Source organism: Anabrus simplex, chromosome 1 (assembly GCF_040414725.1).
Source record: "Anabrus simplex isolate iqAnaSimp1 chromosome 1, ASM4041472v1, whole genome shotgun sequence".
Taxonomy (NCBI): Eukaryota; Metazoa; Arthropoda; class Insecta; order Orthoptera; family Tettigoniidae; genus Anabrus; species Anabrus simplex.
Genome location: NC_090265.1, coordinates 1,163,065,251 through 1,163,081,364, shown reverse-complemented (window position 1 = coordinate 1,163,081,364; position 16,114 = coordinate 1,163,065,251). Strand labels below are relative to the sequence as shown.

Genomic DNA, 16,114 nt, shown 5'->3' with positions numbered 1-16,114 from the left:
ATTGGAAAGCAAACTGATGCAGGATGCAGGGCATGGAGATCAGTAAACAGTTCCAATGAGGAAATGCATTCCACCAGAGTGAAAAATCTGGTGTGTAGGAAGGAAATGCTAATGAAGGATAAAGAGGTAATGTATAAGATGTATTACTGCCTAATACATAAGCAGCACAGACCTGGACAATGAAGGAAAAAAAAAAAAAAATTCAGGCCAGTGAAATTAAATTTTTTAGAACATGAGGACATCAGGAAGAAAACTGTAGGGGAAAAGCTTTAGGACAGAATGAAGAGGGATGAACTTAGATGGTTTGAACATGTTAAGGGGATGGTAGAGGGAAGGATACCGAAGTGGATGATAGAGAATCAGATAAAATGAGGGTGGACATGAGGGAGACCTACACTAAGATGGTTGAAAATTATCAAGAATAGTATAATTAGAAGAAACCTGGATTGGATCACAGTTAAGGAGGAACAATGGTGGTTGGATGGGTAGGTGCCATAAACATCCCAACCCGGAAAGAGCTGGACGAGGGAAATGGATGATGATTCTAAGGAGTACCTGAGAAGCAACATTCATCTCTTTTGTCTCCACGAAGGAGGTGCAAGAAGCAGATGGAGGTCAATGATCCACACCCTGACCCAGGAGCTCCCACCCTGGTAAAGGGGATGGCAGAAGAAGAAGAAGTTGTGTGTGTTTGGTTTACTGAATATGAAGGGCTACTTCATTCCCATAGATTCTTCACCAACTCACAAAAGTTAATGATTTATTAAAAATACGAGCAATACATACCATCTTCAGTAATTGATGGATAGAACATGTCGCTGGGAACTTCATGCGTATTATAAATGTCCCATACATTAATCCCTTCTGCAAACCCTGCAGCCATGGCAGCTCCAAGTGCAGTGGCTTCCATCATCAAAGGCCTCACTGAAAATCATTGTCAATATAACAACAATTACAGGAAGAAAAGTAATTTTTATTTTTCACAGGGAAATCAAACACTTTAGATCAAGAACGAGTTTCCAAACATACAATTTAAATCTTTAATGTGGTTCATGTGGAAGAGGACAGTAAATGGATAGCAACAACTTCTAGGTCTGCTTACTGTTTCAATCCATTACAGTCGAGTGAAAATTCCTCATCAAAAGTACCATCCAGTAGGTCTCAATGTAAATTATTCTCTATGAAGTCTGCCTTACATGACTGAATAAAAACTACTCAGGAAATGAGCCTGTCTCAAAGGATAATACATTCAACACATTTAATATTGGGTGGTATTATAAGTTGTCCCTGGTGGTGTCATTTCGATGATAAAACGAAGATTGCAAAAAAAACAACAACAAAAAAAAAAAAAAAACCCTACCTGACAAATCTGGTGACTTTACTTCTTTGTGTAACAAGAGATATATCTGAAAGAAGCAAAAGTTCTCCAAATTGTAGAAAGACAGTCAAGGTATCACAATGATGGCAATCAAGGTAGTAGTAGTAGATTTGGCTTTCAACCAGTACTGCCAATGCCTCAACTTAAAAGTGGAATCAGTTTCATAAAAGGAAACTTTAGATATACAATTTCTGCATTTACAAATTAAGACAGGCCTTCTATAATGTAAATGTACTGTATGTATGGGATGAAACTACGGCATGGCATGGGTCTTCTGAGATTGCTAACTGTTTAGACCAGGGGGTTCTCAAACTTTCTCTGCTGTGCCACCCTTCTGAAACATGAAATATCCAGCAACCCCCATATTCGTCTTTCCTTTCTTAACACTTCTCTGACATGTAAAAGAACTCCTGCGGAACTAAATTCCGGCATCCCGACGTCTTCGAAAACCTTAAAAAGTTGTTAGTGGGATGCAAAATTCAAATATCATCATTAATGTTACCTCTACTACAGTGGTAACACAAAACAAGGCACCAACACAGTTAAAAGGGGAAGGTAAGAGCACATATCAGAAATCACCACACACTCGGAAAAACATTAGCTGGCATTACGTGGATCTCCAACCAAAACACGTACGTAAATATCAGTAGGGCCAACTAGTGAACAACAAACCGGGAAGATGAAAAAGGCTCGGAACCTACCAAAGGCATGGACATGGCTTAGATAGCGGATTCCGAAAATAAATCGCCGTGATCCTTGGATTTGAAAAATATTATTTACAAAAGAATTTTACAAATACATTCCAAATACAATTCCAAGCTACGAGCTATAAGTCCAGTGATATACATAGCTTATTCGGGTGGCAGTGTAAATTCAAATTTCAAATCAACTATACATCTAGTTACCAATGCAGTTGTACAATGCAGTTTACAGTGATGTGAAACAGGTTATCCAAAATCTAGCGTACCTCAAGTGATACAGAACTACCAGAGGCAAACCCCAAGGGAAATAATATTAAACTACAATCTACATATTTTAGTGAAACAAGAAATAGGAATGCCTTGGAAATAAACAGGTAAGCCCAGCTGAAAAGCTAAGGCGTCATAAGTAACTAATTTGGTGAATCTAGGCGAGGTTAGGGCAGACTCCTGTATGAAAAACAAATCGGAACATTACGGAAATTTTAGCAGGAACGGAATTCAAGAGTGCTTACCCGAGGAGAGTGCCATCCCGGAAACCGGGGGACGTCAACCAAATAGGCTGCTCGCAGACAGATAGACCAAGACCGACAGAATTCAGGATACAGAATTAATTCGAACGCTGCCTCGCTCACTATATATAGGAATTTCCGGCCTTGGAGCAGCCAATCAGCGTACACGAGTTCCCTATCACCACCTAGACTCACCAATCACAACCTTACTTTCGATCGTGAACTTTGACTAACATTCTAGAACACGCCTGATCGCGAATGTCATATTTCCAGAACAGTCAGAAATATTTTCTAGAATACATTACCCACAAAACAACACACCCTGTTCCATAATTCATGTAACTTTCTGGATCCTTACAGGAAATACAGAACAGAATTCTACTATTTACAAATGCACAAGTCACCAATCTTACACAGTAATAAATAAAACATCATATTGTACTTCACAAATAAAGTCTTCAAAAAACACTCTCCACTTGCACTACATAGTTCACTTGTGACAATTAACACTTCTCATAGGCTAGTTGGCACAAAAACAGCTTGTGAGGTCTACAGTATTTACTACTACTATAAATAATACATAATTTAATATTCTTAGAGCACATCAGAGTTCAACAATTTTTAAAAAATTCATCTATTTGTACTATTTCACGGTGTTGAAAGTTAACTATTACAACTTGTTTATAAAAAACCAATGGCTGCATGTGCAGTTATTGGAACTGAGCAAATTTGTTTATTTCACTACACATTCTTTCACTGATTTGTTCTTTAGCTGTAGCACCTGTGTTGCTTTTTGCTCATTTAGAATTTTTTTTGATATTTGAAAGCTTGTGACTTATAAATGACAACAGAAATGATATTTACTTTTGATGCTTATTACTTTAGCATATTTTGATATGCATAATGCAGCTAAGCGCCGCTGAGCATTCGGACCTACTTTGCATTATCAAAATTTTACATGCATCCTATATGATATAGCATTTGACATAGACAAGCATCTTACATGTAACTTAAAACAAGTTTTCCCAAAAATCACACATTTAATGGATCCAACCAGCCTTAGGGCTGATGACCAACCATACATACTCATATAATACTACAAAGGATTTACAAAATCAATCTTGAAAACAAGTTAAATATTTTTTCTCCTTTTTTAAAAATTTAAATCAAGAAAATTCTATAATCATGTCTATAATTCTTTGGGCTCTACTTGTCATTCTAAATAAGAAGTATGTACAGAAAATACACAAGTAACAATATAATGCTTTGACCCAATATTAGATACACGATTTTGATCATAGTGTTAAGGAGAAACTGCAATTAAACTCCAGAAAATAATAACCTTTTCCTTGACTGTTAGTTATGCATACATAATGTAACAGTGGGAGTATGCTGCTTACCTGTTTGATGCAGAACTAAGCTTGGCATTTATAAAGATCTATGTGAGTAGCCACTCGAAATACAAATCTTGGATTCAGATGATGGCCCTAACGTTTTTCTACATCATTGAGGCTATTATTAAAAAAACAGTAGCAAAGCCCTGCATACACATAGTTTATTGTCCTATGCAATAGGAGGCATCAAAATCTCATTTTTTTGAAAATTGGCGCTTATCTGGTAGATGCATAACACCGTCCATTTAAACACTTCACCCAAGAAAGAGTAAAACATGGTTCAGAATTCGGTAATTCTCAGACACTTACTGATTTAGTGTGATGGGTGAGTTTGAATTTGTGACAAAACCAGATCCAGTCTTGGTTGGATCTTTGAAACAGTAACCTGTAGATCCCTTTACAGCTGCAGTACAAACTGATGCTTTGTCTTGATGGATGCCATAGCAGAAAAGACTCATACAAGTTGAAGCAAAGGGTAACAGCATGTCCATTACTTTTTTCCTGGTAAATTGGGATATTCATTCCAAATCTGCATCCAAACATTTTCAAGAAACGTTGATTTAAATTCATTTCAAAGTGTTCTGTCATTTGAGAGTTCTATTAGCTCATCCTGTTCCACTGTTGACAAGTGGGCTGTTACTTTCATATCAAATGCACTATAAATTCAGCCATACTCAGCTGAAGGTTCTGGAAATGTTTCCTCAAATTGTTGACGAAGGTTTTTCAAGATGTGCTATGGCAATTCCACTAATTTTACCAAAATCTAACTCATTTTCCTCCATGAATTCATTCAGACAAGAAAACATCTCACAGTTATCTTTGTCCATTTGAGTTTTCCAAAGTTCAAAGTTTTCTACTACTTGCATCCAGGAGATAGTGGGTTCAAATCCCACTGTCATCAGCCCTGAAGATGGTTTTCCATGGTTTCCCATTTTCACACCAGACAAATGCTGAGGCTGTACCTTAATTAAGGCCATGGCCGCTTCCTTCCAACTCCTAGGCCTTTCCTATCCCATCGTCGCCATAAGACATATCTGTATCGGTGCGACATTAAGCCTATTAACAGATAATCGTCCTGATACTTATATACTTTGGTTTTGGGTGTAGAATTAATGTTGCTGATGGAAGTAGAAGTAGACACAGAAGAAGAGGCAGGATCAAACCCATTACCTTGAGGACAGCTAATCAACGCTCTAATATCTAACCTATTTAGCACAACAAGATTGCTTCAGAGTTAGAGACCAGGCACTCTGCCAAAAGATTTAAGAAGGGCACTGCTCAATATTCATTTGTGTGATGCCAATCATAAACTGAAGATCTGCTCTCAGCAGAGAAACATCGCTGGACAGAGTTAGCGACTTTTACTATGGTCAATAAAAAATGAGCTGCCTTAGGAAAATCATCGTTCAGAGCTGAAAAACACTGGTCCACATCTACGGCATCTGAAAATGATTCCGAATGTGAAGCCGTTTTGAATACGGACAGCATTTAAAAAGCAATGCTGATAGCAGGCCAGGGCCAGCTCATAGAGAGAAAGTAATTGTGAATCTACGGTATCTGAGGCTGCTTTTGATAATGTTGTTTTATGTCCTACGGTTTCCAAAGACGCCAAGGAGTTGAATATTTTGTGCCACTTTGTAGCTTTCCACAAGCAACACCTCTTCAGTACCATCAAACTGAGGCAGGATCAAATTCACTACTTTGGAGACAGCTAAGCAACGCTCTACTATCTAACCTATTTAACACAACAAGACTGCTTCAGAGTTAGAGATCAGGTACTCTGCCGAAAGATTTAAGAAGGGCACTGCTTGATATTCAGCGTGTGATGCCAATCGTAAACTAAAGATCTGCTCTCAGATGATAAGATAGTACCGTTTAAGTGAAACGTCGTTGGATAGATCCAATAAAACTGGTAGAAAGGTCCTTAGAGGAGAAATCCCAACCACTCAGGAATATTTGCTGGAGTTAACAGAATGACCAAATATACAGTTCAAAAAAATTAGGGGAACATGCTTTTAAACGTATGCCATGCTCCAAAAAACAATACCTCACATCCAGGTATATTACCAACTAAACCTTTATTTTTTAACATTGAAGTATACAAAAGAACATTGATGGATTTGTGTTCATTTTCAGAATACAAACGGAAATGTCCAAATAGGGGCGAAAACAAAATGATAACAGTCCCCCAGGGTGGATTTTTATCACAGTTGGAGAGCTTCAGTATGGTGTAATGTCCTCCACGAGCATTTATCACAGCTTGGCACCTGCGTGGCATGCTCTGTATAAGTCGACGGAAATCACGTTGCGTTATCAGGCCCCATTCTTCAATGAGAGCCTGTTTGAGGTCCTGGGGAGTCTATGGTGGAACAGGACACCCACAAACACTTCTGACAAGCCTATCCCACACATGCTTGATGGGATTAAGGTCGGGACTCACTGCTGGCCATTCCATCTCTTGAATGTCCAGTACTCGCAAGACAGCTCTGGTGATGCATGCTACATGAGCCCTGGCATTGTCGTGCATGAGTAACAAATTCAGGGCCAACACCATATGCAGCAACCAACACATACTGTAGCAGTATCAGCTCAATGTACCCCGCAGCAGTAAGATTACCACAGATGACGACAAGATCCGTACGGCCACCAATACTGATGCTACCCCACACCATCACAGAACCTTGCCTGAATCAGTCGCCTCCCTGGACAACATTTGGAATGTACTGCTCACCACGGTGTCTCCATACACATTGACATCCATCACGCCGTGTCAGGGGAAATCTGGACTCATCTGTGAACAACACAGGTCTCCACTGGCGAAGTTGCCAGTTGATGTGGGTACGGGCAAACAGAAGGCGAGCTGCGCGATGTTGCTGCGTTAAACGGGGCACTCAAACTGGACATCTGGATCATACGGACACCTCTCTTAACCTGTTCCTTACTGTCTGGTCAGACACCGTGACTCCAGTGACCCTCCTGAGGTCTTGTTGCAGTTCTCTGGCAGTTGCTGAACGAAGCCACAACGCAGCCACAATGCACAGACGGTCAGATATTGGTCTTCCTGTAGGGTTGTCAAGCGTCCACAACCTTATCCAACCCTCCTTGTGAACTGGCCTGTCTCACTGTAGTGATTCCACAAGCGTTGAATAACTGACGGACAGACAATTAGATCCACAGCAACACGACGAAAAGTCCATCCTTCCTGGATCAAAGTGACAGCCCTTGCGACTTGAACCTTGTTAAGATGTCTCATGGGATGTACTGGTTTACGTACAATGTGCTCAAATGACCGCAGTAGTCTGTGTACATCACAACAACACACAGACACACCGCCATTCACTTTGTTTTGAGGGGTCACCCGACAGTTTAATGCATGGCTACGCCTACAGATGGAGTGTAACTTCAATTTAACATACCCTGAGTAGCTAAGGTCTTAACGTATGTTGTACGACCATTGGAACACCATCTACCAAATCAACGTTCACATACCAGACGTTGCAAAACATGTTCTCCTAATTTTTAACTGTGTAGCTATACATCATCAAACAAAATACAGATTGTTCAGAAGAAATATGAAAGACAGCCAGCCCAGTAACAAAGGTCAGAGAACACTGATGAAGATTGCACTCTTAAAATGAGATAGAGCAAGATACAGCAAGAAAATTAAGCTCAAACTCAACTGAAGCTAGATATCTCCCATTTCCAAAATTAATTGGATCCCATGAATGATTCATTAGAATCTCAAATTTCCCTACCACAAGGGAGGAACATATGCCATCTTTGAACAATTCTTTCAGTCTGTGAGATTCTACAATTGAACATTCCAAATCACTGGCTACCTGCATGTGAAAGAGTCATGCTGGGTCCACAAGAATGGCATCGAAGCCACTATAGCCAGCCGACAACAGACAAGGTAGTCATATTGCTAGCGTGGAAGGAATGTGACAAGCAAGGATTTCCAGATAATGAAAGACTCCTTTAAAGAAAATATCAGTCCCATTACCAAATTATGTTAAGGCAAGGCGAGATGAACTACTGGCATTTTTGCGAAGATAGAGACTGTAAGGTCAATCTATATAAGAACTCATAAAAAGGGCAGAGAGATACCTTCACCTTAAAGGTATCATAAGTCAGAACAAGAGAGCTTTCTTTTTACTGGACGACCTTGATCTATATGATTACATGAATGAACTGCATAAATTATATGTCATTATTAGAGACGGGAATTATAGGCACTAAAACCAGTTAAAATAGGCAGGCATATAGGCTCTTAAATTAGCCAAAATAGGTATTTAAATAGGCACTAACGTGTAAAATAGGCAACAATATAGGAATGAAAAAATCACTTATAATTTAATAAAACACTCAATTACTATAAAAGGAATTTACAAGCAATGTTTCAATGTTTTCCAGTAACAATATTGTTCTCCTCTCATGCATAATGTTTTTGTAATGAGACAGAGATCTCTCGACATCACATGAAGTGATTGGACAAAACTTCAATGAAGTCACTTCCATCTGGTTTTATTTCACTGACAGAGGCTTCCTTCCCAGAGGTTTGGTCAGAACTTCCCCTGACTTCTTTCACAATCCTAAATGACTCCACCAGGAGCATGCCACTCTTCTCCAACTTGGTGATTGCTCCCGGCAGCTAGTTCAAATTTGAAGATGCTCCGGTTTATGCAGGGGCATATTAGCTCCTAACATTACAGTGCATAGGTCTGAAGAATATGGTTGTTGGTCGCTGCCCAAAGTGGACTGGTAGAAAGGCTGCATTGATACAGATTTCTGTACTCGTATCAGACGCATCGCAGTATTTCTAAGTTGATCTATGTGGTATATTTCTCACATTTGATCTGAAAAGTAATAAAATTGGCATAAATTACATTGTCCCTGTATCTTAAATTTTTACAGTTGGGCTAATTGGCAATAATGCTTAGTATATATCATGCATTTGTTTAATAAAAAAAAACTATTAGAGATGATTTTTCTAGATGTACAAAACTTTAGAGTAGGAACAAGGGAATTCGTAATTGACATGGAAATATGCCCTCAAGGATTTTCAGTTATAACTTGGCAGTATCATGTTGAGTTCACCGGGTGAAAATATAATAAAAAGATTTGAAACGATACCGGAGTAGTGTAGAGGAGAGATCCGTCCTTTATGCTTGCCAAGGACCCACCAAGTTGCCCCTAGCAATATTCTTACTTATATAAAAGAATAAAAACAGAGGCGCTATAAATATCAGATTTGTGAATATTTTATTTGTTTCTATTTGCCAGCTTTGGTCAGCCAGGTCAGCTGCCATGAAGACTATTTTCTGTTGCCTGCAACAGATCCTGCATCATGTGTGCCCACAAGGCCGCCACCCTCGTTGAAAATTAAATAAATAATGTTACTTGCTTTACGTCCCACTAACTACTTTTACGGTTTTTTAAGACTCCAAGGAGCCGGAATTTAGTCCCGCAGGAGGTTGTTACGTACCAGTAAATCTATCGACATGAGGCTGACGTATATGAGCATCTTCAAATACCACCGGACTGAGCCAGGATCGAACCTGCCAAGTTGGGGTCAGAAGGCCAGCGCCTCAACCATCTGAGCCTCTCAGCTCGGCTGAAAATTAAAAACCACATAATTTGAAATTGTCGTGGCATGCGCCCATAACCTTATTTTTGCCACAATTTAGCAAGACTCTAGAAGGGATGCTAGAGTCTTGTTGGCGACTTCACGGCGCTAACCTGGGAGCTGACACCCCTCAGACTCTCTTTGCCCCCCGCCCCAAGCATAATGGTTACTAACCGGACCTCACGAATCCAGACCAACGGTCTTTTCGCTGGCCTGGTCTTGTAAAGATAGTCTTGGCAACTTTGTAAAACACGCTGTGGCATCATCCTAGCCGGACTACATTGGATCTGCAACCTGTGTTTGGCGAAGGCTTAGCGTGTAATAGAATTAAAAATTTTTAAAGGGAGTTTTTAAAATTGCATTTCAGTTGTAAATCTCTATTTTTACAGGAAATGAATCACAGTTCAAAATACCGATTCAATTTTCATCCATTCTGTGACAAGAGATCACCGGCATTCTAACTCCTCGTTCAGTAATTTAAACGATCATTTACGTTTTAGCCATGTAAATGATTGAAAGTTTCCGACTAATACAGCATTGCAACAAAACAACTTGCCACAATACATAAATTAATAGGCCTATAAATGCTACAATGAAATGCGATCGTTGTTCTCAATCACAAAAAAAAGATAAAAGGAACAAACGAACTTACCTCCTTACAGCAAGCTTGACAGACTATCCTTCCATCCGTAGTGAAACTGGGATCCTCTGTGATCCACGGCTCCAGCCAGTAGGACTTCGACGACATTTCTTTGGGCATTGTCGCAAACACACTTCTTCTTTTTCTTCACTTTAAATCACAACATGTTCAGAACAACAGTTCGCATCCAAAGGGAGGTACAGGGCATATGGGTTGTGCAACATACACTACTTCGACGTTGATTGGTTCTCGCATTATGTCATAGGAGGTTGGAGGGTTTGAAGACTTTGACTTAGAATTGTTCCTTGTTTCTCCTCTATCTATCAATCAATACTGATCTGCATTTAGGGCAGTCGCCCAGGTGGCAGATTCCCTATCTGTTGCTTTCCTAGCCTTTTCCAAAATGATTTCAAAGAAATTGGAAATTTATTGAACATCTCCCTTGGTACGTTATTCCAATCCCTAACTCCCCTTCCTATAAGTGAATATTTGCCCCAGTTTGTCCTCTTGAATTCCAACTTTATCTTCATATTGTGATCATTCCTACTTTTATAAATGCCTTTCAAACTTATTCGTCTACTAATGTCATTCCACGCCATCTCTCCGCTGACAGCTCGGAACATACCACTTAGTCGAGCAGCTCTTCTTCTTTCTCTCAATTCTTCCCAACCCAAACATTGCAAAATTTTTGTAACGCTACTCTTTTGTCGGAAATCACTCAGAACAAATCGAGCTGCTTTTCTTTGGATTTTTTCCAGTTCTTGAATCAGGTAATCCTGGTGAGGGTCCCATACACTGGAACCATACTCTAGTTGGGGTCTTACCAGAGACTTATATGCACTCTCCTTTACATCCTTACTACAACCCCTAAACACCCTCATAACCATGTGCAGAGATCTGTACCCTTTATTTACAATCCCATTTATGTGATTACCCCAATGAAGATCTTTCCTTATATTAACACCTAGATACTTACAATGATCCCCAAAAGGAACTTTCACCCCATCAACGCAGAAATTAAAACTGAGAGGACTTTTCCTATTTGTGAAACTCACAACCTGACTTTTAACCCCGTTTATCAACATACCATTGTCTGCTGTCCATCTCACAACATTTTCGAGATCACGTTGCAGTTGCTCACAATCTTGTAACTTATTTATCACTCTATAGAGAATAACATCATCCGCAAAAAGCCTTACCTCCGATTCCACTCCTTTACTCATATCATTTATATATACAAGAAAACATAAAGGTCCGATAACACTGCCCTGAGGAACTCCCCTCTCAACTATTACAGGGTCAGACAAAACTTCACCTACTCTAACTCTCTGAGATCTATTTTCTAGAAATATAGCAACCCATTCAGTCACTCTTTTGTCTAGTCCAATTGCACTCATTTTTGCCAGTAGTCTCCCATGATCCACCCTATCAAATGCTTCAGACAGGTCAATCGCGATACAGTCCATTTGACCTCCAGAATCCAAGATATCTGCTATATCTTGCTGGAATTATACAAGTTGAGCTTCAGTGGAATAATCTTTCGCCTTCTATCGAACCAGTTATTAATTTCACAAACATGTCTAATATAATCAGAAAGAATGCCTTCCCAAAGCTTACATACAATGCATGTCAAACTTACTGGCCTGTAATTTTCAGCTTTATGTCTATCACCCTTTCCTTTATACACAGGGGCTACTATAGCAACTCTCCATTCATCTGGTATAGCTCCTCCGACCAAACAATAATCAAATAAGTACTTCAGATATGGTACTATATCCCAACCCATTGTCTTTAGTATATTCCCAGAAATCTGATCAATTCCAGCCGCTTTTCTGGTTTTCAACTTTTGTATCTTATTGTAAATGTCATTGTTATCATATGTAAATTTTATTACTTCTTTGGCCTTAGTCTCCTCCTCTATCTCGACATTATCCTTGAAACCAACAATCTTACATACTGCTGACTGAATACTTCTGCCTTTTGAAGATCTTCACATACACACTCCCCTTGTTCATTAATTATTCCTGGAATGTCCTTCTTGGAACCTGTTTCTGCCTTAAAATACCTATACATACCCTTCCATTTTTCACTAAAATTTGTATGACTGCCAATTATGCTTGCCATCATGTTATCCTTAGCTGCCTTCTTTGCTAGATTCAATTTTTTATTAAGTTCCTTCAATTTCCCCTTACTTCCACAGCCATTTCTAACTCTATTTCTTTTCAGTCTGCACCTCCTTCTTAGTCTCTTTATTTCTCTATTATAATAAGGTGGGTCTTTACCATTCCTTACCACTCTTAAAGGTACAAACCTGTTTTCGCATTCCTCAACAATTTCTTTAAACCCATCCCAGAGTCTGTTTACATTTTTATTTACCGTTTTCCACCGATCATAGTTACTTTTTAGAAACTGCCTCATGCCTGCTTTATCAGCCATATGGTACTGCCTAACAGTCCTACTTTTAAGACCTTCCTTTCTATCACATTTATTTTTAACTACCACAAAAACAGCTTCATGATCACTAATACCATCTATTACTTCAGTTTCCCTATAGAGCTCATCTGGTTTTATCAGCACCACATCCATGATATTTTTCCCTCTGGTTGGTTCCATCACTTTCTGAATCAGCTGTCCTTCCCATATTAACTTATTTGCCATTTGTTGGTCATGCTTCCTGTCGTTCGCATTTCCTTCCCAATTGACATCTGGCAAATTCAGATCGCCCGCTACAATCACATTTCTTTCCATGTCGTTTCCCACATAGCTGACTATCCTATCAAATAATTCCGAATCCGCGTCAGTGCTACCCTTTCCCGATCTGTACACTCCAAATATATCAAGTTGCCTATTATCTTTAGAAATGAGCCTTACACCTAGAATTTCATGTGTCTCATCTTTAACTTTTTCGTAGCTTACAAATTCTTCTTTCACCAGAATGAACACTCCCCCTCCCACCATTCCTATCCTATCTCTACGATACACACTCCAGTGCCATGAGAAAATTTCTGCATCCATTATATCATTTCTCAGCCATGATTCAACTCCTATTACAATATCTGGTAAATATATATCTATTAAATTACTTAATTCTATTCCTTTCTTTACAATACTTCTACAGTTCAACACTAACAATTTTATGTCATCCCTACTTGATTTCCAGTTCCCTGTTCCCTTATCACCACTCCCTAGGCCATCCCGTTTCCCTGAATGTACCTCCCTATTACCCTTCCAAACAAATTTCCTAACTTATATGTACCACTGCGGTTTAAATGAAGGCCATCTGAGCGCAGATCCCTATCTCCTACCCACCCATTAGGATCTAGAAATTTCACTCCCAGTTTCCCACATACCCACTCCATAGTCTCATTTAAATCCCCAATCACCCTCCAGTCAGTATCCCTCCTACACAGTATTCCACTAATAACAATCTCTGCTTTCTTAAACTTCACCCGTGCTGCATTTACCAGATCCCACACATCTCCAACTATGTAGGTACTTATATCAGCTTGCCTTACGTTGTTGGTACCAACGTGAAACACTACCACCTTCTCCTTCCCCTCCTCCCTCTCTTCTACTTTCCTCAACATCTGCCTCAACCTAATTCCTGGATAACATTCTACCCTGGTTCCTTTTCCTCCACACACTTTCCCCACTTGTCTAACGATGGAATCCCCCATGACCAGAGCCTCAACCCTCCCCACCTCATCTGATCCCCTCCCCTCCTGGTCAGCCCTATCTTTCCTGATAGCTGCAGAAGCTACTTCCTCCTCCCTTTTCTCCTTCCCATGACCCTGTTCCACCTGTCTTTTCCTATCCTCTACTCTACATTTCCCTTTCCTACCTTTTCCCTTCCTTCTACTTCCACGCATCTCAGCAACAGTTCCCTGTCCCTCATCTTCCCTCTGTTGTTCTACCTGGAGTGACTCGTACCGATTTCGCACAGACACCTGTCCTGAATTCTGATCCTGAATAGAGCCCTTAGCCTGCAATCTCCTTCCCCTTAGAACATTAGACCACCTGTCTTCTACAACTCTCTCCCTTTCCTTCCCCTCCCTCTTGTACACCTACTGTAACCTGTACCAGTACATTGTCTGAGGGAGTCCTATCTTCCTCCTGATGGAAATTTCTCTAGAACTGTCACTGGAGACTTTTGAGAATTCCCATTTTTTGTTCATGGGGTAAACAGGCATTGAGAAAAGAGAAGATAATTCTGTCGAGCACACTAGCTACAATATAATGCACTGGAAGAAAATCGGCCTTTTAAAAATATAGTCAAAAGGCATCAAATACGCAATTATACTCCAAATAGGCACAAACCCCTAAAATGGTATTTATAGGCACAATAACCAACAAATTATAACTGAAAAGACCCCAAAACGGTTTTATATCTCAAAAGCCTACGTTTCTGAACACAGGAATAAAATAGGCAAATAGGCAAATTCCCGTCTCTAGTCATTACATTCCTGATCTGACTTTTCTATTACAGATACAAGGAACCCAAAGTGGGAAGAAATGCTGTTTAACCTGGCAATGCCGTGCGGTACCGTATAGTACCAGTGCACCTTACTTCAGAATTTCTCATACTGATCCTTACTGGCATCATAAATCTGGCAACTTTGCCTTACATTATCAAGGAAAAATCCCACACAATGCTTGACATCAATAGAGGGTTTTATTTGAGTGTTTGTTTGCGGCAACAACTGCTTGGAATTTTATATTGTGTCCGTCTCAAGTAAGTTGCTTTATTTTGTTTATAAATTTCAACAATACAATTTTGTATCATGTGGTTTATTATCTTGAAATATAAGTCCATGAATTTAAATAACAAGCAATTGGTCAGCATTTATGGGTTAGCTGTTATGACACTAATTATTCAGTTGGTACAGTATGGTACCACATGGCGCTTACTGTCCTTTCTGTTCCTTTTCTCCTCCTTACTTCCAAGGGCGATTCTAAAGTAACAATTTATACCGTAGTTGCAAATAATGATTTATATGTTCATACAACTGTATAATCGTAGATTTTACTTCAAAAAATCCACGTCATAACACATTGAACCACTGGAATCTAACATATTATCTGGCGAAGATGAAGCTAGCCTTGCAGATAACCTTTCGAGAGGTCAATTCCGAGTATCAACAGAAGTAGTGCTAAAGCAGCAAATTACGCACAGGAGTACAGAATCCACATTCGAAAATGATTCATGGCCTGGGAAGAGAGCGAAATCACCACCTCATCCACCAGTTACCTGGTTGGCGGATGACCCATAACAGTCCGCTTCTCTAGTGCGAAATTTTCCAGTTTTCGATATATAATGCCGACCAAAATATTTGAGGTTTTTTTTAATGATGAAATTGTGAATTTCTTGTGCTCTGAAGCCATCAAGTATGCATTTTTTTATAAAGGAAAAATAACCCCAAAGAAATGAAAATATTCATCATCATTTTACTTCTAAGTGGCTATGCATAAATACCACCATCAGAAAAGGATAGGTGCCAATTAATTATGATATATATATATATACGTAGAAATACGTAGTAAATACAACTGTTCACACTGACAGAAGTGTGATAAACTGATATAACTTGAAAACAATATTCTCTCACCCATGGGTAAATAATCCAAGTATTGAGCTCGAATTATTATTATTATTATTATTATTATTATTATTATTATTATTATTATTATTACTTGTAATGTATGGCTATGAAATGCTTACATCCATTTATTATTATTATTATTATCATTATTATTTACGTAGTCAAATGATCGCAGTGTTTGTGAGGTTATGTCATGAAACATGTACTGTATATATACATATATATATGTTTAGCTAATGTAAGAACCTGTAATTAATATTATATAA

The 16,114-nt window shown here is 39.1% G+C and overlaps 1 protein-coding gene across 1 annotated transcript in view; it reads right to left on the bottom strand.

The window, feature by feature from the left end:
• The window catches only part of LOC136877113 (glycerol kinase 3), a 179,206-nt gene that overhangs the window by 50,676 nt on the left and 112,416 nt on the right, over window positions 1-16,114 (bottom strand). Inside the window, exon 9 of the mRNA XM_067150933.2 lies at window positions 787-924. Within this exon, the coding sequence (XP_067007034.1) occupies window positions 787-924 (138 nt within the window). The remainder of the gene's footprint in view (window positions 1-786; window positions 925-16,114) is intronic.